Source organism: Onychostoma macrolepis, chromosome 21 (assembly GCF_012432095.1).
Source record: "Onychostoma macrolepis isolate SWU-2019 chromosome 21, ASM1243209v1, whole genome shotgun sequence".
In the NCBI taxonomy this organism is placed as follows: Eukaryota; Metazoa; Chordata; class Actinopteri; order Cypriniformes; family Cyprinidae; genus Onychostoma; species Onychostoma macrolepis.
Window position 1 is genome coordinate 17,924,671 of NC_081175.1, and position 25,989 is coordinate 17,950,659.

The window sequence follows — 25,989 nt, forward strand, 5'->3', positions numbered from 1 at the left end:
TGAACAGCATTCTTATGAATCATTTCTACTAGATTTGTTGGTAGTATCTAAGCTTGTGTTTGGCCTTTGATGGCTTAATAAGAATGCTGTTCCAGGACTAACAAAAGATCTCGATCTGGGTACAATATCCACTTTGCTAAATCACACCGTCTAAATGAGCATATCTATGTAATGTCATGAATAATGCATCAAAGTTTAATACTTAAGGAATGGTAGCAGAGAAATCCAGGTTTATGCTCATGACTGGTTCATCCACTGTTCATAACAGGGCTCAAAATTCCTGGGAAGAGCGCTCATTTAGCCAAGCAGTGAGGTGGAGAGGCCTTGGATTATGGGTTGATGCAGAAACAGTAACACAAAACTGTGATTATCCTCATTCTAGCGGCCACTGAGAGGCGCTTGGCTGACCCAGTGGCTGTAATGTGTTCAACGACAGCTAAGCGTTCGCTTCATCTCTCTGCGCTATTACTGAAATCAATAGCCATCTTCCTCTTCGCTCCCTGTTTGTCTGCACTGTTGTGCCATTTTATCAGAGGCTCTGTCAGCAAGACTCTGAGAGGCAAAAAGGCTTCAGCCATCGCTGCTGAAGAGTTGGGAGGACCTGCGGTCTTGAAAAGAAATACAGCTGCCGATCGATGGCTCTGTAATAGCATGGCTGTGGCTGCGGCTGCGGCCGCGAGGATCCACACGGGGTGCCGATACATTCAGTGCTGCCTGTCCTTGAGCATTAGACCCCATGTGAGCCGGTGTAGGTTCACCACGAACTGAACCAATCACCTGTGCTGATATTAACCCTACATTCCCCGACCTCCGATACCTCTTTAGTCCCCACCAACGCTGCCAAATACGTAATGGCCTTTTATCGATTTACCTCCTTCTCTTTTCTCTCACTCTTTCTCAAGATAGTGTGGAACCATTTAAAGGTAAGTGCGTGTTGTAGAAGCACTGCCCTCCTGCAGAGATGGTCTCTGGGAGGCCGTACAGCCTGTTCTTCAAACCCAGCATCCACGCATAGCTAACACTAATCAGTCAGCAGTCCAGGGAACGATGTTTACCGACCACCGGGCAGAAGCGGATGACGAGGCTGCATGAATAACACATTGTGCTCGGATTCAACACCCTCCCTCTGGAACCACGGCTCATAGGAGCTCCAGAGATGGGGTTGGGGGAAGGAGAAGGATGGGGGGTTTCAACAACCGGAGCATCATGATTGAGGTGGGGGGAGGAGGACCAGGAGTGTAGGTGGACATAAACTAGTGGCATATTAGTTCTGCTGGTTCTCATGCCACCCACATCAGTCCTACTGTCAGAGTAAATCTTCCTTAATTTTCAAGCCAAGCCAGCTGCGTGAAGAGACTGTACTCTGTATTGTGCTGCATGTTAATGTAGTCTTGAAATCACAAAACTCACTAATGCACAGACACACCATGGAATTTGATTTATGTATATTATATTAATACTTTAACTATAATTGTATTATGAATTTATGATTTATGATTTTATATATATATATATATATATATATATATATATATATATATATATATATATATATATAAAATATAAAATCTCTTATTGCAATTATTTAATCAAAATACAGTAAAAACAGTAATATTGTGAAATATTATTACAATTAGGGTTTTCTATTTCAATATATTTTAAAATGCAATTTATAAAGCTGAATTTTCACCATGTATTACTCTAGTCAATGTCACATTTTGCTACAGAAATCAATTTAATGTGCTAATACAACGTATTTTTTATTTTAATTTTATGTATGTATTTCAATTTTTGTGATTTTATTTAGCTTGGTCATGTTTTAAAGGGATAGTTCACCCAAAAATGAAAATTCTTTGATTAATTACTCACCCTCATGTCGTTCCAAACCCGTAAGACTTTCGTTCATCTTCGAAACATAAATTATGATATTTTTGATGAAATCCGAGAGCTTTCTGACCCTGATCCGAAATCTGAGAGATTTCTGAGCTTTCTGATGTGACATCAGTGATTCATAATTTTTCAGTGACGCCGTAATTTTACGAAACCAACGAGAATACTTTTTTTGCGCAAACAAAAATAATGACTTTATTCATGCGTCATGATACTCTCATGAATGGCGGCGGATGTTGATGCGGAATAGAAGAATTGCTGATAAAGTTGTTATTTTTGTTTCCTTTGCACGCAAAAAGTATTCTCGTAGCTTCACAAAATTATGCTAGATGAAGAGGTTTGGAACGATACGAGGCGAGTAATTAATGACAGAATTTTCTTTTTTGGGTGAACTATCATTACATTTTCTCCCCAAAACTGAGAAAAAATGTGGCACAGATTTATGGGACTTTTATGCGACTCAACTGGATTAAGATTGGTTTCTTACTCTATGTGTATTTCTGAATTTGGAGAGTCTGGTCTTATATTACTTTGGAATCCTTTCATAACTGTGCAAACATTCACATACCCATCATTTTTAAGGTGAATAAATAGTTATTTTTCTTCCTCTTTTCCAAAGCATTAGAATCTTCGGATATAATTTTCAAATATTAAACGTTTTTGTTGATATATCCTGAGCAGGAGAGTTCCACTACATTTTTTTGTGCTTTTGCCATGCGAGTCAGTGGGTGGAGGCACGTATGGCTTTCTCAAGGGTCAATGGATTTGACCTGTGTGGTTTAAAACTGTCCTCCCTCACTGAACTGAACTCACCTCAGCTTAGTTTTTTTTTTGAAGTAAAGCCACCCATCAGAGTCTGTGGCATCAAAATGAGAGCCTTTCCACCGCATTGCCTGTTTTACTCTTGAATTCTGTTTTTAATTCACTGCGTAATCCTCAGGCTTGACTGAAAATTACATTGTTCGGTTTTAACAGCCGGTGAATGGACACATTGAAAGACATTTGAAAGCACCTTGTCTGCCGAACAGTGTCGTTGGGTTCTTTGAATTCATCTGAGCGGGAAGTGAGTGAAAGGGGGAGAGCGAATTGTAAACACTTCACCCATCCCATCCTGTGGAATATTTATCAGAGTCATTTTCCTGGTCTTGATAAATTAATGTTTTGACAGCAAATCAAACACAGGCGATAACTCCCTGTCAAAATGTCTGAGCGTAAGGTTTGAATACCAAGCTCTCGCTGCTCAGACTACGTTCCTATTGCACATTTACATAATTTTGAAATCAAGGGAAATGGCGTATTCAAATTCTACCTCAGAAGTAGACAGAGCAGCCTGTGTTAGATAGAAAATAATGATCGGCTTAAACTCATAAAGGGAAAGAAAGGAAGAGGCTCGTTTATCCTTACGATTGTGGTGCATTAAAGTGAAAATGATTGAAATAAGAATCAGCTGCCAAGTGAAGCCTGAAGTGGGATCAGCCTGGAGAAAAAAAAGGAACAGAAGACCTCGGTCTTATTAACAAGCTTGAAATTTCATTATCCACAGTTCAGGATTAAATAATGTTATCTGTTTTCTCTAAAGGAGAATGGCAAGAGCTGTGACATAAAGAGAAGAAAAGACCCTATGATGAAGAACAAAACCTTCGCAGAGGGCTTCTTTATTTAGGTTTATCCGTCTCAAAGTGCTGCATGGTTTATGATGAGGGCAGTTTTGTGCCGTCTCCTCATCCATAGCCCCAGACGGCAAGAAAAACACAAGTGAAACTTAAATGATCTAATTATCCAGCCTTTGGTTTGTTTGAACTGTAAATTGAAGACACTGACTTGTTTTAGATAAGATTATACGCAGAGAGAGAATGGATTCACAGAAACGGTTACCGTAGCTGTCATTTCGCCATAATTGCAGGATATTTCTATGAAAATAAGATGTGCCAACAGTGATTTTCCCTGACGTTGTTCTCTATGTAAAGCATATGTGACCCTGGACCACAAAACCAGTCTTAAGTGTCAATTTTTCGAAATTGAGATTTATACATCATCTGAAAGCTGAATAAATAAGCTTTCCATTGATGTATGGTTTGTTAGGATCGGACAATATTTGGCCGAGATACAACTATTTGAAAATCTGGAATCTGATTTATTGAGAAAAACGCCTTTAAAGTTGTCCAAATGAAGTTCTTAATGCATAATGCATATTACTAATCAAAAATTAAGTTTTGATATATTTACAGTAAGAAATTTACAAAATATCTTCATGGAACATGATCTTTACTTAATATCCTAATGATTTTTGGCATAAAATAAAAATGGATAATTTTGACCCATACAATGTATTTTTGGCTATTGCTACAAATAAACCCCAGCGACTTAAGACTGGTTTTGTGGTCCAGGGTCACATATTTCAGGACCTTCCCACAGTGGTATTGATGTTTGCTATAAGCATCATTATTACTGGTGCTTCCTCAGTCAAGCATCACTATTTCTTTTGCCCATATTTAGGGTTAGGGATCTGGATTAGTATTATGTTTGTGTGTATGTATATTTATTTTAATATCTAAATATAATATGGCATTTAAAAAATATAATTGATCAGAAGTGCTTTTTTTGCCTGTTTTGTGATAAAACAGCCAAAGACGAATTCTGAAGACTCCACATCTGATAACTTGTCTTGGAGCTCTTTTGATTTGGGGCAGTAAGCAACCACTCAAAACATCCTAGCAACCACAAACAACATGTTAAAACTACTCTGAACACCTTAGGAAACACATAGCATTGACTTGGCAAATTACCCACAATACCCTAGTGTCATTCTGAAGAGTTTTGCATGGGCAAGCATTCATATTTTCTTCCAAATATGTGTGAAAATCAATTTTTTTTCTTTTTGTAGTGACTTTGTGCGTTTTTCACGTTAATATAGATTATCTGAGAGTGGATCAGTTTCATAAAAACAGAATGTGTTGTTTGGCTCTAAACAGACCTCTCCATCTCACTCTGAGACTCTCCAGAGCTGATGACTCTAATTGAATGATATGACTCACTGGGTTAATAGCGCGACTCAGTGTTGGCGCTGAAGAGCTGAAGCTGACAGAATGACGAATTATTGTGAATAATTGCGAGTGAATTATCCTGAGTTAACGCAGTCTGATTGATCTGCCCTCTGTGTGCAGGAGACAGAGATCCTTAACACCGCAGTGCTCACCGGGAAAACTGTTGCCATGCCAGTGAAGGTGGTCACCGTTGGAACCGAAGGTACTGTGACCGATGTGACCGAGTCGGTGGAATGTCGCTCGACTGACGAGGACGTGGTTAAGGTGAGCAAAAGCATGCACGGGTCACTAAGATGAACAAACCACACATTTGTGGATGCGTATTTGCGTACTTTTGACCTTACAGACTTTTTGTAAAAGAATGAACTCTTCACACTCTCAGTAGTTTAATTTAATTAGCCAAATAACAGCCAGTTCTGCCAGTTCTATCACAGTGGAATTTCCAACACATTTCAAACTATGTTTAATAACATTCTGTGGTGGAAATGACCGTGATGGAAATTGACATTCAGAATATTTCTTTAGTATGCTAATGGAATTTTATATATTCTAAATGTGTACATATGCCAACCAAGTTATTCTAAATGATTTTTTAAAAATTATTTTATTAGTAATTTGTGAGATATTGTGATGTGGTGTGATTTACCGGAAAGCAAAGCAAGGAAACAAAAGCTAAAAGAGCCTGCAAACACACATAAGCTCAGAATAATTTTGTAACCAAGATAACAAAAGAACTGGTGGAGGGAACACATAGTGTATTAAGGTAGCTATATTAGGTTTGATTTAAAGCACTATACATTCAACCGCTCTGAAGTAATGCCTATTTTCAGTTGTCAAGCCAGAGGCGAAAAATCAAAGGGATGTTAAATGCAGTCTTTTCAGAACAAGCTTGTGCCTTCCACTTCCATCTGCCGTTTGGGAACAAAATATAAGCATTTTATAAGGGAGAAAATGACAATGTGTGTATGTGTGTGTATTTACTCCCTTTGGGTTTAATTATCTGATGAACACCCCACACTGAAACACTGACCTCTGGAGAGGAATCCCCCCCTCCTCCCACCAAAGCTGACACACACACCCACACGCACACAGTGCCCTGGATTCAGAGCATCTGAATACACTTTGCCATTATTTTTTGTCTTCATTGACTTTTTGAGCACTGCAGATTTTGTATATTTTATACAAATACAATGCATTGCATAGCATCCCTTTGTATTGGCTATATTATTAATCCATAGCAGAACATGTACCAGTATATGTACATGTATCATATATCTCAATATAATGCTCTACACACTCGATTTAACCTGGGTTATTGTCTAACCCTGGATAAAGTGATGATTTGTGGATAGAGTGATGAAAAGCCTGCACCAGAGCAAGGTTAGCATCACTTATAGCACTGATTCAAACACCACAAATTGTGGTGCCAAAGGTGTACAGTGTGAAACAATGCAGTGCCAGTATATTACAGTGAGTTGTTTAGCAACAGATAGCTAATCATAAACTAAACAGCGCTTAACCTTATTATGCTTGTGCTTTGTACAGTTGTTTGTGTGTTAGAAAATGAAATTGTTAAATATGTCAAATGGCTACGTATTTGTACGTATTTTCTGTGTTATTGAACTCATAAATAGGCACAAGTATGTTAAAGGGATAGATTAACCAATCAACACGATTTCATGCTGTTCTAAACCTGTATGACTTTATTTTTAAAGTGGAACACAAATGGAAATGTTTAGCTGAATGTACAATTGACTATACAATTGATTTACAAACTATAGGGTTAAATATGAACATAAGGTTAAATAAGATATCCCAGAGTTATGTTTAGGATCTAGGTTAACATTTTCAAGTGTGAAAAGCCTTTATCTTTGACTATTTTCCTGCTACAGTTCCCAGTCCAATTTAATGTTTAATTTTTTTCTTAGGGGCTTTTCAATTAGCAGCTGTTGATATTATGTGTGTCAGATGAGATTATGAAACGCAGTGGAAAGACATGTAGCTGTTATTGTGTTTGATGTGTAGTATTTCTTTGTGATGTTTTGATTTCTAGCTGTCTAGACAATCCGGCAAATGAGAAGATCTTCTGCACAGGCAGATGCAGGAAATGGACAGACTGAGAGAGTAATGAGAGAGGGAAAAAGAGGAGAGGATAGAGACAGAAGTCAGGAGAGGCATGGAAATGGTACATACTGTACAGTAAGTTGTAAAGCTGGAGCAGATTCTTTTAGATGACACCGTATCACCACACTGCAGGAAGATTGTTTGTGTGTGTCCAGGGAGGTGTTTCACCCAGTCTTTGAAAACCTACTTTGAAACCGAGGCTTGTTAAGTTACAAGCTATTCATATTAAAGGTAGTTTAACTACACTACAAAGGTGAAATGCAGCAACTGCACATGTAGTCATAACTGAGATTGAATCTCTGTCCTGTGAGAGATGGGTTTGGCTCAATTATGCACAAATTCACTGAAAATGGTGTGTGAAAATTGATGTGGACTTAGTTAAAATACAACCCAAAAACAATCATATGTTGAAGTTAATGTATTTTGCCACTGTATAGGGAAGTACAATCAGGAATCCTTTTTTTAAAAATGAGCAAAATACACTTTATTTAAATCTTTATTTGAAAAAGACCAGTAAAGTAAATGTAATAGTAAATGGAGGCCCTTTATCCCAAATGCAATTAAAATCATTAATAGCAAGTATTTAATCAAACGGTATGTAAGGCATGAACTGTATCTTTCTATCCTCTTTTATGTAATATATGTAACGTGACTAATGATTGTGTTTTTATTTAACTATGCATGTTGTTATTAATTTAGTTGTGCTGGTGAGCCAAAGACAATTTTCCACTTAGATGGACAATAAATTTATACAATACAATATAAACCATTTTAATATCATTTTCTTAAACACCCCTATTTAAATAGATTTTTGAAATTTGTCTAAAAATGTTTTTATTTATATATATATACAGGTGCTGGTCATATAATTAGAATATCATCAAAAAGTTGATTTACTTCACTAATTCCATTCAAAAAGTGAAACTTGTATATTATATTCATTCATTACACACAGACTGATATATTTCAAATGTTTATTTCTTTTAATTTTGATGATTAGAGCTCGCAGCTCATGAAAGTCAAAAATCAGTATCTCAAAATATTAGAATATTACTTAAGACCAATACAAAGAAAGGATTTTTAGAAATCTTGGCCAACTGAAAAGTATGAAAATGAAAAGTATGAGCATGTACAGCACTTAATACTTAGTTGGGGCTCCTTTTGCCTGAATTACTGCAGCAATGCGGCGTGGCATGGAGTCGATCAGTCTGTGGCACTGCTCCGGTGTTATGAGAGCCCAGGTTGCTCTGATAGTGGCCTTCAGCTCATCTGCATTGTTGGGTCTGGTGTCTCTCATCTTCCTCTTGACAATACCCCATGTGGGGTATTGTCAATACCCCATTGACAGAACCCCTGTGGGGTTCAGGTCAGGCGAGTTTGCTGGCCAATCAAGCACAGTAACACTATGGTCATTGAACCAGCTTTTGGTACCTTTGGCAGTGTGGGCAGGTGCCAAGTCCTGCTGGAAAATGAAATCAGCATCTCCATAAAGCTTGTCAACAGAAGGAAGCATGAAGTGCTCTAAAATTTCCTGGTAGATGGCTGCGTTGACTGTAGACATCAGAAAACACAGTGGACCAACACCAGCAGATGACATGGCAGCCCAAATCATCACAGACTGTGGAAACTTCACACTGGACTTCAAGCAACATGGATTCTGTGTCTCTCCACTCTTCCTTCAGACTCTGGGACCTTGATTTCCAAATGAAATGTAAAATTTACTTTCATCTGAAAAGAGGACTTTGGACCACTGAGCAACAGTCCAGTTCTTTTTCTCCACAGCCCAGTTAAGATGCTTCTGACGTTGTCTCTGGTTCAGAAGTGGCTTGGTAGCCCTTTTCCTGAAGACGTCTGAGCGTGGTGACTCTTGATGCACTGACTCCAGCTTCAGTTCTCTCCTTGTGAAGCTCTCCCAAGTGTTTGAATCGGCTTTGCTTGACTGTATTCTCAAGCTTGCGGTCATCCCTGTTGCTTGTGCACCTTTTCCTACCCAAATTCTTCCTTCCAGTCAACTTTGCATTTAATATGCTTTGATACAGCACTCTGTAAACAGCCACACCTTTCAGTAATGACCTTCTGTGACTTACCCTCTTTGTGGAGGGTGTCAATGTTCGTCTTCTGGATCATTGCCAAGTCAGCAGTCTTCCCCATTATTGTGGTTTCAAAGAACAAGAGATACCCAGAATTTATACTGTAGGGATGGTCATTTATTCAAACTCAAATGTAAATATTCTAATATTTTGAGATACTGATTTTTGACTTTCATGAGCTGTAAGCTCTAATCATCAAAATTAAAAGAAATAAACATTTGAAATATATCAGTCTGTGTGTAATGAATGAATATAATATACAAGTTTCACTTTTTGAATGGAATTAGTGAAATAAATCAACTTTTTGATGATATTCTAATTATATGACCAGCACCTGTATATATATGTATGTGTGTGTATATATATTTATGCCATGGTCCGTCTGAATACTCGATTGGCCGGCAGGTGTTGATAAAATTTGTTTAACTGCACAGGTAGTTCAAGGTCAGTTTAATCGCATTCTATATTAATGCACTTCCTATAAACATTGGTAACCATAGTAACATACAGTTACAATTGAATAGTAATACAGAGTGAGACAGTTACAGTAAACATTTCCGATTTGCTAGGCTAAATGGATGATTTTTGCGTGTCATTTAATATGTGAATGCTGGCAAATGACCATGGTATAAGCGGGATAATCAACGGCTAGCTGTGCATTAAACAATTTGAATGCACTTCGCAGAGGTTCTTCACCTCCACGTTGGGCATTCAAATCGTTTAATGCACAGCTAGCCATTGATTATCCCTTACATATACTGTGTATACACTGTAAAAAAAATGTCACCCATTTCAACTTAAAAACTTAAGTTTTGTGGCTGCCTTAAAATTTTAAGTTATATTAACTTAAAAGTACAAGTCATATCAACTCACGATTTTAAATCTTGCCTAGTGCTGAATTGCTTTATTTAAGTTCATTTGACTTTCCAATATTTGCTGTTTCAGCTTATTAAATTAAGTTTAAAAAGTTTTAACATTAATTTTCAAGTTATGATAATGTAAACTATTTTAAACAAATTAAAAATATATATATATACTACATTTGTTTGAAACATTAAAAAAAAAAAAAATCTTGCAGTGTTTACAAACAGGTTTTTAATATTAAAAACGGTACACAACCTGCCTGTGCATGCTAATGTGGGAATGCCAGTATATGTATATAACAAGGGTACAAAAGTAGCAAAAAAAACTGCCAAGAAACTGTCAAACAAAGTTGAAAATATACTCACACCTAATTGGAAACAACCACTGAGACAAGCTTGGAAAAAAACATGTCCATTATAGTCCTTTTTTTCTTAATCATTTAAAAGGAGAAAGGTGTCCTGCAGTGCACCATCGTAGTCTTCTTATTAGGAGGCCAGCTTGCATGCCCTTCTTGAGTGTATGAAGTGTCTCACCATGATCCTTTAAAATCAGGAAATAGGTCAAGTAAAAATTACTAACAGTTAGTGGTGCAACGGATCACAAAACGCACGGTTTGGATCATACTGCGGATTTTGAGTCACGAATCGGATCATTTTTCGGATCAGCAAAAAAAGTTTGCTTTTCATTAATTACTAAAAGCTTACTTTAAGTACTTCTATATCCCAGCAGAAATTACTAGCTTAACTACTAAAGTCAGTAATAAAACAAGAACAATTGTAATTGCAAATTACAAGCATAGATGAACAGCCTACAACATAAAATTATAAATAAAGTAACAGTAACCATAGAATTCAGGTGCAGAAATGTAAAAATTAAGTGTAAAACAACACAATAATGCTTACTGCATAAAGTAAATACAGATTAATCTTTGTTAAAGCTGTGGTTTTGTTCGATTAACAGACAGAAGCAGGTATTATGGGCTGCTGTCTCTTTAAGACTAAATGCACGGACCTAATACTGACACACATCCGGTTTCTTTCTCAGCTGTATACGTTAACTTAAGTCATAACCGACTGTGTTTACCAGAATACTTGCCAAAACGGTTATTTTAACATAACTTTGTGTGTATGTATCCATCCGTTGAGGCGTTGTCTGAAACGCGGTTATCTGAATCGCACCTCTCTCTCTCTCTCTGCATGTGCGTGCTTCAGTGTGTGCGGCAGCGGCTGAGCTCAGAAAACGGTGCAAGAGTCCCAATTCGACTGTAGCAAGACAAAACACGTGCAAATGATAAACTTTCACTCTATGATGGTTAAACAGTTAATCCGCGAATTGCATGCGTGCTGAACCGTGGGGACTGGTCCGTACAGATCACGGATCATCTACGATCCTTTGCACCCCTACTAACAGTTGATTATTCCATATACACTATACACTGATAAACTTCAATATACACAAATACTTTGATTGAAAAACACATTCAATATTTTGAATAACAAAAAAGTGATGGTTTAAAGCAGGGGTGTCCGATCCTGCTCTAAGGGTCACTGTCCTGCAAATTTTAGCTCCATCCTTAACTAAACACATCTGAATCAGTTAACGAAGGTCTTACTGGGCACCCAAGGCAGGTGAGTTGTGGCAAGTTGTAGCTAAACTCTGCAGGACACCAGCCCTCCAGGACCGAGTTTGGACACCTCTGGTTTAAAGTTTGTACTCGGCTGAAAACCGATGCAAATATGTGATGATTCAAGCCAATCGAGACGTTAAATCACGATACACATTTTAAACAGCAAGGACTGCTGAAGCGGCAGGGTAGATTGTTGATGATCAATCAAATCAGAGGTGTGGTAACAGTTTGGCTTTCCGACGACTATAAATGAAAGCGATGAGGCAGCAGCAGACAAAACAAAAACTGTGTGGAGATACATGTACAATGTTATTAAATGGTTATTAGTTCAACCCAAAATTTTAATTCTGTCATCAATTGCTCACCCTCATATAATTTCAAACCCATAAGACCTTCGTTCATCTTCGGAAAATAAATGAATATATTTTTGATGAAATCTGAGAGCTTTCTGTCCCTCCATTGGCAGCTTACACATTCAAGGTCCAGAACAGTATAAATACATCATTAAAGTAATCCATGTGACTCCTGTGGTTTAACCTCAATTTTGTGAAGCAATGCGAGTGCTTTGTTTGCGCAAAAAAATTAATAAATTAATTAATTATTTACCATTATATATAATCCAAAGCTTGTTCACGCTACAATGTCAACTCTTGCGTGAACACATGTGTGACCCTGGACCACAAAACCAGTCTTAAGTGTCAATTCTGAATAAATAAGCTTTCCATTGATGTATGGTTTGTTAGGATCGGACAATATTTGGCCGAGATACAACTATTTGAAAATCTGGAATCTGAGGGTGCAAAAAAATCTAAATATTGAGAAAATCGCCTTTAAAGTTGTCCAAATGAAGTTCTTAGCAATGCATGTTACTAATCAAAAATTATGTTTTGATACATTTACGGTAAGAAATTTACAAAATATCTTCAAGGAACATGATCTTTACTTAATATCCTTATGATTTTTGGCATAAAATAAAAATGGATAATTTTGACCCATACAATGTATTTTTGACTATTGCTACAAATATACCCAAGTTACTTAAGACTGGTTTTGTGATCCAGGGTCACATATGCGTCGTGGTGAGTGTGTGTTGCAGATCAATATTTTTGGAAATAAATTAGTAAAGTATGCTTTTTGCTCAAACAAATCACTTAAGTTTCGTCATAAAACTGAGGTTAAATCACTGGAGTCACATGGATTACTTTAGTGATGTCTTTTCTACCGTTCTGGACCTTGAACATGGTAGTTGTGTTGCTGCCAATGGGGGCACAAAAAGCCATCAGATTTCATCAAAAATATTTTCATTTGTGCTCTGAGAATCAACGAAGGTCTTACAGGTGTGGAACGACATGAGAGTGAGTAATTAATGACAGAATTTTCATTTTTGGGTGAACTCTTTCTTTAGTAGGCCAAACCACAATGCAGCTGCAGCTCCAATCACAGCGACAAATGCTTCCTCGTTTCCTCGCTCTTACATCTTCCAGCCCATGACAAGAGACCAGTCAAACTCAGCCATCTAATGGTATATGAAATATAGGGGAAAAAAAACCTTTAAAGTCATTCAACATTGACTTATCTTAATAAGATATAGTTTATACAATATTTAGTACAGAAATGCAAAACAGCTATAATCGCTCAAATTGCCAATTTTGACAATGTTTAACAGGTGGAGAAACAAATTTGTCTCAAATGGGACTTGTTACATTAAAACTGCAGCGCTAATGCAGCACAGCAGAGCGGCCACCATATCAAATGTAAAACTTGAAAGATAAACACACTTCGGAAAACTATGACAGAACATAACTAATACTCTGCTCTGCTAGAATGAACAATAATCTCCCCAAAATCATGTTACACAACACGTTGCTTCTTCGCGCCAGCCCAACGGACAGCTTCAAGTTCATTCATGAGTTGTTCGTCTGAAATTCCTCCGCGATTTAGTTAGTTCGCTGTTTATTCTGCCCGTGTCTCCTTGTTTGATGTTGCACTGCGATGTCTTTATGTATTAAACATGAGTGTAATGTCTAGATTTGCAGAATAAGTTTTTTCTTGCTGGAAAGGACTCTGATATATTGAATTTCATATACAAATTTGACTCCTGCGCATTAATCCATTCAGAAATCTGGCCGGTTAGTTCCAATAAGTTAGAACTTAAAATGTTACGTTCATTGAATTAAATTGGTCTCCTTGAATATCAAGGACATTAAACTGACTTAAAAAAAATTAATTAATTAATTTTAAAAAATTCAAGTTGAATCTAGTATAACTTATATAAAAAAGTTGAAATTGTTTAAATTATTTTTATGAGTTAAAGTAACTTTAAAACATAAGTTGTCATGACTTTTTCATCATATTATTTTTTACAGTGATATATCATTATTTCATTTAATTGTAAAGTTACTGTGAAAAGCAATACTTTGAGTACAGCCATGTTGCATTTTCTTGCCACTAGAAAAGCTACTCTTGTTTCATGCCATTAAACTGCAGTTTTTAGTTTGTAGCATCTCTGCTTTTTGCTAGTTACTCCAAACATCGGGTTGCTCAAAGTGCACTCTGCTAATTACCTCAGTCAGAGATGGACAGGCAGAGAGGGACAGCGTTTGCGTCAGTCAGCACAGTCTAGTCTCTCCGTGTGCCTGTTGAATGGGTCATTAAGTACCCAACCCAGTTCCCCGCGGGGGACTTGACGTCCTCTGCAAATGTCCCTCTCTTCAGCAGTCTTAATGTTCCTGATTAATGCTCTGCCAGGCTGGTTACAGTGTATATAGATGCTCATGGGAAGGGCATGTTGCAGTGAAGTTAGATTGACCAATGTTCTCCACACACTGTCAGCCTGTACAACCAAACCAATACCCTTCATGGGTTGCCAGAGCACCTCTGAGGATCTCTACCGCTTGTGGGAGATTTACAATCTGTAAATGAGCAAGTAAAGAATACAGTTGTCAATGTGAAACTGCAAATTGGTCTATTATGTCATTTATATGGGCAGATTCAGACAGTTTAACAGATGTAACAGGTGTTTAACAGATATAATTGCTGTGGGGAATTATAGTAGGCCTACTATTTAAGTTCACTGCAGTTGTTCGTTATTAAAAGCCTAGTGCCGATTTTGTCCCCACAGTTTTATGATGTAGCTCACAGCTGGCAGGGATATGTATTTAAAGATGACAGGTGTTGTTAACTGGACCAACAAGTCAAATATTGGTTTTTAATGGCTGATTAATGTGTTTATCCACTGACCTCCAAAACCCATGTGTGGCAGGCAGATATAAGATTTAAGTTTACAGATTAAATATGTAAGTGCATTTGAGCACTTAAATTGTTCAGCAAGAACAGTTGTCCCTTCAAATCACTATGTACAGTAACTCATTGAATTTGTATTATTATTTATTTTTTTTTTTACTTTAAATGATTCTTTACTACAAACTCAATGTATTACACTGACTTGAAACAGTAAAAGATCATTTTAAATAAGTTGTGCACAACCTAATAATCTATAATTTGCACTTCCACTCAAAAGTTCTCAAGTAAAATGTTGTTTTTAAAAGAAATCTCTTATGCTCTCACAAAGGCTGCCATTACTCCAGTCTTCCGACACGATCCTTCAGAAATCATTGTACTATGCCGTTTACTATGCTGACCTTCCTAAATAACCTTGTCATTTAAGCCATTTATGTATTTTGCATTTCTTATTAAAATCCACCCTTCTACAATTCTGTGATGAAAGTCAAGTCAATGTGATTTTGAGTTAACACATATAATTATGTTGTAGCCATTATCAAAAAGCAACTTGTTCATTTCACAGAGTTCAGTGTGCACTGTACGGATACGAAAAACTAAAGTTAATCACAGCTCATATAAATGCACCATTGACTTTCCCCAATATCACAAATAGAAAAGCAGTGTAAAACTTCATTAAGAAGTGACATTTGTTTGGAATTCAGTGTTTTCTGTTTGTCTTTTAAAACAGTTCATGTGAGAAAAGCTGGAATTGATTCCTGGTATACTCTGAGCAGTCAGCAAATGAGAACTTGATGAAAGCTTGGCTACTGATTCCAGCTACTAAATAGCAGTCTGGTATTGAGATGTAACAAGTATCTGGATGGTCTGGAAAATGGCACAGCATTAGGGAAATCTCACAAACAACCGGCACTCTTGTCATCTTAGATTTTAAGCTGATGGGCAGCTGCTCAAAAATCAAGCCATGCCATTGGTCCATATCCACATCTGTTGTTTTTAAAGAAGCCCTCAAGCTGATTGGGTGAGATGTGGTTTTCTCCGCCAGGTATTATAAGAGTTAGCTAAGAGCAGTATAGATGCTCTGCAAATGAATTACTTTTCTGCAATAGAAGAACTTGACAACTTAGCTTTTTTCTGTTATCTTCTATCCCTCCATCTGCTTAGCTTCTTTCAACCCCAAAGCCTGAGAAATATAGACATCCAAACACACTCATTATCAACAGCAACTACTCCCCCACCGACTGTAGTCAGAAATAAATACTTGGACAGGCCAGTCAAAGCCCATCCAATCTCTCATCTTCCTCATTAAAGCTCAGAATAAAAGCGAATAACAGCGGCACAAAAAAAACCCCCACAAAGGCCAGACTGTTTTTCACATATTGCGCTGATTAGCACAAAAAGAGGCCTTATTTTTTTGCGCTTTCAAAATTTGAAATTGTCGCCAGGAAATTGGAGCGAAAAGTAGGCTGATACCTTGGCCAGGGCTGCAATTTTCTTTAATTTGGTGCTGCTTTGAATACAGTGTTGCTTGAATGCTTTGTTTGTCTGCTGTCTGATTTGTATTCCTGCCTCTCAGGTGTCCGAAAGGTGCGATTATGTGTACGTCAACGGCAAGGAGACGCGTGGGAGGGTGAGGATGATGGTGAACTTCACCTACAGTTACCTCAGCGCTCAGCTGGAGGTGAGCGTATGGATGCCACGACTCCCCCTGCAGATCGAGATGTCCGATCCAGAGCTCAGCCAGATCAGGAGCTGGAGAGTTCCTGTAGATGCTGCCAACCAGAGGTTAGCGACGTTTTTGTTTCAAGGAATCACATTTGACCTTGTGTTCATTGTATTATTGAAGCATATTGTAACTTGCAAAACTTTGTGAACATTAGAAATGGAAGTTGTGTAGAATATTATATGACCGCTTTACATTTTTTAAAATAAAAAATAACCAAAGTGTGGTGCTGCAAATGAAAAATCATTATTGGTTCCTAAAGACCCTTTAAGTGAAAAGTTCAAATCTAAATCTTTACCACCGCAAAGGACCTTTTTCTCATTTGAAGGGTTTTATGGATGCTAAAGGTTAATCATGGAAACATACAGGCCAACAAACAATTTTTATTTTTGAGAGTTACAAATATATAACATCTATAAATTAGAATTGAGATAAAAAGAGCCTGGAAACTATTTTCTGTCAAGTTTTATAATCTTTAGCTGAGCACATTTTATGCAATATGGTTCTGCTGGTAATTTGTAAAAATCGCAAAGATTTCATACATTACTGTAATAAGTCTCTCAGTACTGCACAGCACCAATGATGCTCCAGCTCGCCGGTGTCAGTCTGCCCTGTCTTTATCTAGCCTCTCCTCAGCCATTTTCATGCTCTGTCGTTCTTGGGTAACAGCAGACGTGTAGCGGAGCTCCCTCCGGAAAGCATGATGGAGGTGAGGGGAGGATGCGGACGGTGACTTTTTAATTACCGCTGGGTCGTCTTCAGGCACACCTGCCTCTGATGCACCAGCACCAGACAACACGCAGGTTAATGCTGCCATACACTGTGGATATCCACAAGATAATTTTTAATTACTCTTCCACCAGAAACAATCCTGCCGGATTGACTCATGCATGATAAGTGAGAGCAGGATGACGGATGACAGATGGAATGAGCGGTGGAGAAATTGCGAGGCATTGATGAGTCTGAGGAATAATTGTGGTTATACTATAAGTTGTGTGGTTGTCAGCAAGCAAATGTGTGGATTGCACAATGATCGCTTCTCTGTTATATCAACATGAAGATTCTCTGACCAGACCTTCTCTTGCACCAGTCCACTTGGCAATTTAAGTCTCTCTGCGCTTCCTCTGATTAAAAAAAAAAAAAAAACTGAGAAAGTTCAGCAGACATAAATATTTCTTACTTATCATGAAACTGTAATTTACATTGTATTAAAAATATATACATTTTGTCCTTGTGACAACTGAAACATTTTTTCTTGCATATTAGCAAAATCTTTTAAGGCAATCCTTATTTGGCGACCATCTTCATCATCTTCTTTATCTTCATCTCTTTGTAGGAAGTTTACATGCAATAGACATGTAAGTACAGCTCCTATCTACTTGAATGAGGCTGATTCTCAATATGGTCTGTCTCTTTATACTGTCGTGATTCTAGTGACAAAAAAATCATTTTGTGGCTCATAGCACAAATGAGTCTCTGTTATCTATTATGTCATTATTTTGTTCCTAATATAATCATTTGATGGCTTATTGTGATGAATATTCCATGTATGTGTTGCCACAGAGTTCTGCAGGAAATAAATTCTAGACAAACATCCAACTTTCCATTGCAGAAAAGGTTTTTTTGTAGTGGAAAATTATTTTGACTATTAAACGGTTCTTCACACTAAAGGCATTTGCAGCACACTTAGTCCGAAATTATCCTCTGAAATTTTTGCACATTAAAAAATAAATACAACCTCATGTTATGTCAATCACGTTTACACACTGCCCCTGAAACTTTTGTCCGTAATAAAAAAATTCGGACCAGGTTCGATTTTCTGCGTTTTCACATCCGTAGCAAGCATTTTGATAAGAAAGGATGACGAATATGAAAAAACTAAAAAAGGCATACGAAAATTTTGGACGCAGTCTGCAAGAACCTTAAGAAAGGCATGTTTTTTTAAGTTTTTTTCAATGAGAGGTTTTTGGGACACCATGGTTCTTCTATGGTATCATTGTGAAAGTTCTTACTCGTACCTGGACTTCCTAGATTATATATATTTTCCACTGGAGCTGAAACTGAAGAAATTAAAAGATGCACAAATGTTTTTTGTTAGTAGTTAGTCTGTATGTCAATTTAAATAGTGTATCTCAGTTCTTTAAGAGGTAGTTCACCCAAAAATGCTCACCCTCATGTCACTCCAAACCTGTATGACTTCATTTGTTCATCAACGGTATTTTGAAAAATGTCAGTGTGGTCCAGTGTTTTTTTGGACTTCTTCAGAATATCTTCTGTGTTCCACAAGAGAAAGAGCATCATGCAGGTTTGGAACTGCATAAGGGAATACATTTTGACTTAATTGTTATTTATGGGTGAGCTGTTCCTTTAAGATAGTGGCCAGCTGGTGAGTTGCGTTCATCAAAAACCCTTGTTTACTCACATTTGGCACTTGACGAGTCTTAAAATTTGCACACTTGTAGTATCATATGTGCCCTTGGTCCTGAGGTTGTATCTGTCTCAGGTAGCGTTTTGAGAGCGGGAAACATGCGGTTGTGTTGTAAGACTGAGTCTCATTATTCCTGAGACCTCCTGTGACCTGACATTCCTCAGCTGAGTGCCGCCTGCCCTGTTTATACACCTGTGTTCTGTAAATGTCATGCTGTTTCTACCGTCGGTCAGGCGTCGTTGCGTACAAGTCTAGAGGAGCATGGCCTCCCCTCTAGTCAAAGCCACTATGTTAACCTGCCACTGCTGTTGTTTTTTTATTTTGGATGACTTTGACTCATTAAAAATAATGGAACAGTCAGAGCTTCCCCCCTTCCCCTTTCACCTGGTGCTGGGCTGTTTGTTGTGAGGAAAGGAAATGCATCACTGTAATGTGAAAAGGGTTCACGTTTACAGCCTGTTGAAGTGACTCACCCATTATAAGAGGCTGAAAACTGCCACTGCTGTATATATTTATCATTTCTGTTTTTTCATTAATACTTTTTTCTTAGAAAGTAAATTCAAAGTAAATGCAAGTTTTTGTTACACATAGGTCCATATGTCAAAAAACTGTCATAAATATTTGAATCCTCGGAGCACAGACTTAAGTTTGGTATCATTTTATAGGAGACCCATGGCAGATTATTGTTGAAGTAAAAAAAGTTTAAAAAGTGAAACCAAAAAAAGTTATAGAGGTTTAAGTTTATGAAAATGATTAATGAACAATATTTTATATAAAATATATACTTTATGAAACATGTTGAACTCTAAACCTGCTAGAAAATCAAAGCCATTAATCTAATCAAGTTGTGTTCCAAATTTGATGTTCATATCTCAAAAAATGAGCTTTCAGTAAGATTTCGTTTGGGCGCAGTACCAAATTTTTCCCATTAGATGCTAGCAAAACTCCGCTGGTGCACAGTGGTTGGATTTGTGATTTGCAGTAGAGTTTTTCTCAAATATTACAAGGACACACACAATTTTTTTGTATATACAATATACAAACCACACTCTGACATCCATACCAACACACCCACACAATTATAGCTGCATTATTTATCCAATTGGCTCTATAATATGCAGAAGCAGAAAACGGGAATAAAGCCAGTATTTGCTTTATATTCCAAACCTGAAAAAATGGCACCATCTGGTAAAAAATAGTAAAAAATAAAATTTTGAAGCCTTGCCAACAGAATGAAAGCCTATTAACAAAAATTTTATAATTTTACAGTTAAATGGCACTGCGATTAAAAATAGCAGTTTTAATGGGTTTCAATGGGGACATTTTTTGTCCTTTTTGTACCTAGAGTGAAATAGATTTATTAAAGGAAATGGGGGTGAAATAGTAAAATTCCAATAAAAATACACATCTGTGCCAAAATTTATGCAGCTGGCAATAACGCAGACAAAATGATAAAAAAAAAAAAACTGAAAAGGACAAAAATGTCTAAATGTTTGCACAAGGGTTAAGTTATGTAAATCTTTAAGGCAGCAATTTTAGAATACAGTAGGTTGAGGTTTTTGCTTTCAACCATTTAATTTTTTCATAATTCTTTCATTTCTACTTGAATTTGTCAACCAAATTCTTCCTCAGAATATAATTTCAGAGTTTCTGAATGTATTTTATATATTAATAATTCCTTCAATTAAAAAAAAAAAAATCAAAGACGTCCAGCAAGCACTTTAAATAGAATAGAATAGAATAGAATAGAATAGAATAGAATAGAATAGAAAATGTTTTCAACCATTTAATTTTTCAGTTCTTTTATCTTTCCTACTTGTGTCAACCAGAATATTCATCAGATAATAATTTCAATGTGGTTGAAAGTCAAAGATTAACTTATTTTAGTGGGTTGAGTTTTTTTATAGAATATAATACAATATTTTATGTTTGAAACTCTTCTTTGTTCTCGACCATCTAATTTCACATTGATTTTGTTGAGTATGTATACATACATATGATTTCTTAAATAAAAAATAAAGATTCGAAATGTTAATTTGAATCTTTGAAAATAAAAATTTGAAAATAAAATTAGATTTTACCTAAAAATATTATTTTCCCACACTAATATTGTTCTGTTTATTTTTTATGTTTTATATATACAGTTTTTCTTCACTTTTTAATGTTTGATTGTTCTAGAATTGAATAGAAAATGTTTTTCAACCATTTAATTTGTCTCAGTTCCTTTGTCTTTTCTTCTTAATTTGAGTGTGAATTATATTATTATATTATTTTTCACACTAATTTTGTTCTGTTTATTTTTTATTATATGTTTTATATATATAAACTTTTTTAAAACGTTTTAATGTTTTGATTTTGTAATAGAATAGAATAGATTAGTCCTGATTGGTAAGAAATGCTATTGAAATTTAACCGCATAGCAGGATGGAATGTAACACGTGGTACTGGTTGCTCTTTTTTTACTGCAGGTCTGGAGAGGATGACGGGGATGAAGGAGCCAAGAAGGATCGGAGCTGTGGTCCACAGTACCAGAGCACCACCGTCCGTGTGCTCACACACTTTGAGGCAGAGCCAGAGGAATGGCAGGGCCAGCCAGACTTCCTCTTGGGCAGTGATTGGCAGGTGGACGTGACAGAGTTGGTGAGAGACTCTTTAAGGGTGGTGGATGAACGCGTGGCCAAGCTGTCAGAAGAACAGGTCCTCGTCGGTCTGAACACTGGCATCACCAAAGTTCAGGTGAGAAACAGGAAGAATATACTGTATATGTGATTATGTTCAAAAGTCACATGATGTATTATATATAAAAAAAAAAAAGAATATCTTCACAGAAAATGAAGACCACGGTTGCATTACTACAATAATCTACTAAATTATGGATTTTCAGCATTATTAAAACTTTTTCCATGATTCATTTGTTCTAGCATGTTATGCAATTTCCTCAACACACCACAACCAGAGCTGCCCATTTTGTCAGGAACAAAACTGACAGTTCCAGCTGACTAAGCCGCAGTTCCCTTGTGTTTATACTGCATGAATAAAATGTGAGGACGTCCTTGTTTTCTTTGGAAAATCCTGGCTGTCATTTGTCTATTTCTCTGTGCGGATGAGAGGTGAATCAGTCCGAGTTGTGATGTGACATGTGTACGCTGTCAGACGAGAGCTAGACAGCACACCATCTCTCACTCTGCTCTGTCACAGCTTGTGTGCTGTCTGTCTGCAAATCTCACAGCTCTTATGACAAACGATAATCTCCTTTATTAAGACCTACTAATTAAGGGTCAGTCTGTGAAAATCACACATTTTTTCTAATAGATGTCACCTATACATTCACACGTAATACACCTGCACGACAAGCTAAAGTGCCATTAGAGTGCTATCTGACAGCAAATGTATACGCCAGAGCCACAGGTAGAGAGCGCTTCGATTTGATCCATTTGCTGAAAATTAAAATCAGATAAAAAGCCCAGTAATGGTGGGATGGAATACGTGGAGTCTGCAAACCAGTGCTGCTTTATAGATCGAGATCCCTGAAATCAAAAAACCACCACTTAACCATGACCAAATTACAAATTGTCCACCTTGCTATTAGACCAAACTCGCTATTAAATTTCAAAAGGGGCCCACCTGTTTTTGCAGTTCATTAAAACTAAATTGAATGACTAATTACTTGCAATTAGAAGAGGAAAAATACGTGTTGTTTCAAAATCAGAGCAAGAATTGGTTTCAAAGTAGACTATTTGGAAGAAAAGATTTGTTGAAGTAATGTAGCAAGCACTAACTTCTATTTTATAGATCTATTTATAAAAAGTGGAGCACTGGGGCAGCGTCTTACGCAATATTGGGTAATGCCCGAGGCTCCCCTTGCTTATTCTTATTTTATGTCTAATTAATAAATCTCTCAATTCAAATGGCAAATTAGGATGCGCTCGGAATAAGAGGAATATAAAAACAGAACACGAATTGTTTCTTTACCTTAACATGGCTGCATTTTAGAGTGAAAAACTGTTGCCTGTGGACTTCCAGACAGTGTGCAAATGATGGTTAGAAGCAAGTGCGGGCCGTGCGTGCGGGTGACAGTAGAAGTTCCACTTACAGATAGGAAGTAAATGGTTTCTGACACTTCATTATAACATAATGAATGTGGAAATTACGGAGATGGCTGCTTTGCTATTAATTGATCCAGATAGGAAGTCTTCTCATCACGTTTCGTATCGAAGTCATTTCCTTGCCTGTGTGTCAGATATCGCCATATGAACGAGGGCAGACAGCTGTCATTTAAATTGTTGAAATTGCATGTAGCCTACTCATTTTTTCTTGTCACTAAGTTTGTATGAGAAACTAGGAGACAATTTTCAGTTGTTTTACAGTGTTATGTAACAGAAGCATATCTGTCTGTGTTTTTATCCAGGTGATGTCCCCATTGTCAGATACTGTTCTGGCTGAGAGGATGATCCGGGTTCTGGATGATAAAGTCAGTATTACAGAGCTGGGCGTGCAGCTTGTTTCTGGCCTTTCCTTGAACCTTCAGCTCAGCACAGGAAGCAACAGAGCCATTGTGGCCACGGCTACCACACAGGAGATCATGCACAGTGTAAATCAGGTAGTCTAATTAAACAGTTTACAGTCAATAAAAATATATATGTTATAGTAATAATGTTTATTATTGTCGTTGTTGTTTTTAATCATTATTATTATTTTACATATTTTTCAGCATTGTTATTTGTTTATTATTATTATTAATATTATTATTATGATAATTATTATCAATTTCATTTGTATTCTATTATTGTTTAATTAATATTATTAATTATATTTTTTCTTCATTTTTTTTGTAGAGTGGTATACAGGGTAGCCACTGTGAAATCTCATTGAAAATGTCTGCCACATGCCGTTAAATTGCAAATTGTGTTCTGGTTCTCATTTCACAGTTTTGCATACAGTACTTCCGTGTCCATTTCTCAGAAATGTAGGGTTGTTTTATCCATGAGCAGGTGCAATCACTATAATCACTGTCATTATGGACAAAGTCATTTGACATAGGCCGCATGTTGATGAGGAGCTGCGGTTTGTTAGTGGATCCTGCTGCTCAGGGCTGCCCACTTATTCTGAGTCATCTCACATTTAAAACCCTTTCTGATTAGTCTGATTTCACTAATCCTTTGCATCGGCAGGGGTTTCCTCTCTTCTCCACGTTGATAGACATAAAATGGGCAGATTGGTTGAATCTCCCGCTGATTGGTGCGTCTGTTCTCTTTGAAATGTGGTTTTGGGGACTTTTAAAGCTTTTGAATGGTCCTACAATGGGGTTAAGAATCATGCATAGTTGATGCAAGAAAATTAGCATTACCTGAGAGCATCTGTTCATGTTGTGTTTCTCTTTCAGGAGTCCCTTGTCAGTGCGTGGCTTCAGTTCAGCGATGGCTCCATGACCCCTCTTGACCTCTATAACCCTGCTCATTTTGTCCTTACGGCCACCTCGCTGGACGACCAGGTGGTGTCGGTGAAGAAAAGCACCAACTGGAGGTGGCCAGTGGTGGTGGCTAAGGGTGAAGGTCAAGGCATGTTAGTCCGTTTGGAGATGTACGGACCTGAATCGTGCCAAAAAACCAAACGGCGCACAGTTCTGGCAGCAGGCAACGCAAACGTCCATGTGAAGTTTGGCCGTGATGAAGAAACTGGAAACAGTGCAAGCGACAGGAGATACAGGCCCAATGCCCCATACTACGGCGGTTCGATCTCAGACATGGAGGCTGGAATCATGAACCGAGGCGCTACCACTATCAAAACCTCCATTCCAGGAAAAACAAGCGGCGACAGGCTTTCAGCTGGTGATATTCCGGTGGATTTCTCCGAATTCCCAGCTCAAGCCGACGTTCCACCTGGACGTAACGCGGAGGACGACCTGCTGCAGTCTCGCCGCGGGCTTACAGACCTGGAAATAGGCATGTATGCCCTGCTAGGTGTCTTCTGCCTGGCCATCCTGGTATTCCTAATCAATTGCGTCTCCTACGCCCTCAAGTATCGCAACAAGCAGCTCCCATTGGAGGGCCAGGAGACCATGGCTCACGCCCACGACTGGGTTTGGTTAGGCCATGACGCAGAGCTGTTGGAAAGCCAGGCGGGTTTGTGTCTGGATCAAGAGGAGCTGGGCGGCACCATGGACTCCGGGCTGGGCCTGGAGGAAGGTAGCCAGCTCCTCAATGGCCTTTCCTCTCAGAAGAGTGTTCAAGGTCAGGTCCACAGGTCGGCCTCTGACTCAGGGTGCGCTGGGAGAGATCACAAGAGCGAGTCCATAAACTCACCCACTACCAAAAGGAAACGGGTAAAGTTCACCACTTTCAGCCATAGCAAGCCCAGCAATGGCTGCCCATCCATAAGCCCACTTCTCATTGGTCAGAACGACATCAAATGGGTATGCCCAGACATCGAGCTCGGGGACTCCAAAGAGCTCAGAAATTACATGGAAAGGTTAAACGAAAATGCTACTAAGAACATTGCATAGTGGGCTTGTAGTTATTTATGTATTTTTCAGACAAAAGCGTAGCTCACCCATATGCCTTCTAGGTAAGGAGGAGGTGGTGGTGGGGTGGGGTGGGGGTGGATGGGTTGGCCTGACTCTTCTGCACTCAGACAAACTCACATCTCACCATGAAAAGACAAGCCATTCATCTGGTCTTGTTTCCATGGCAACTGTCATGAGGGTTCATCATCAGGAACGAAGGAAAACAGAGATGGCTGTGAAACCGCTGAGGATGTGAGAACATTGGATTATGAGAAATGTTTCAATTGAGATGTCTATATTTTCTTTTTTCAAAGAAGAGGATTTTCCATTTCTATATTACAAATATATATATTTGTTTTTGTTTTTTTTCTTATTTTATCACACTAAAGCCTGGTTGGTGATGGTACCATTTGTGAGTGAATATCTCAAAAAGCTGACATTTAAACATATCAGTTAT

At 37.7% G+C, this 25,989-nt stretch overlaps 1 protein-coding gene across 2 annotated transcripts in view; it reads left to right on the forward strand.

Moving 5' to 3' along the window:
- si:dkey-112m2.1 (transmembrane protein 132C) overlaps window positions 1-25,573 on the forward strand; it is a 141,871-nt gene extending 116,298 nt beyond the window's left edge. For both annotated transcript variants that reach the window (XM_058757385.1, XM_058757386.1), the window contains exons 5-9: window positions 5,055-5,198; window positions 16,456-16,664; window positions 21,499-21,766; window positions 23,439-23,630; window positions 24,414-25,573. In XM_058757385.1, the coding sequence (XP_058613368.1) occupies window positions 5,055-5,198; window positions 16,456-16,664; window positions 21,499-21,766; window positions 23,439-23,630; window positions 24,414-25,532 (1,932 nt within the window). In that variant the 3' untranslated portion in view covers window positions 25,533-25,573. The remainder of the gene's footprint in view (window positions 1-5,054; window positions 5,199-16,455; window positions 16,665-21,498; window positions 21,767-23,438; window positions 23,631-24,413) is intronic.
- The last annotated feature ends 416 nt before the right edge of the window (window positions 25,574-25,989 follow it).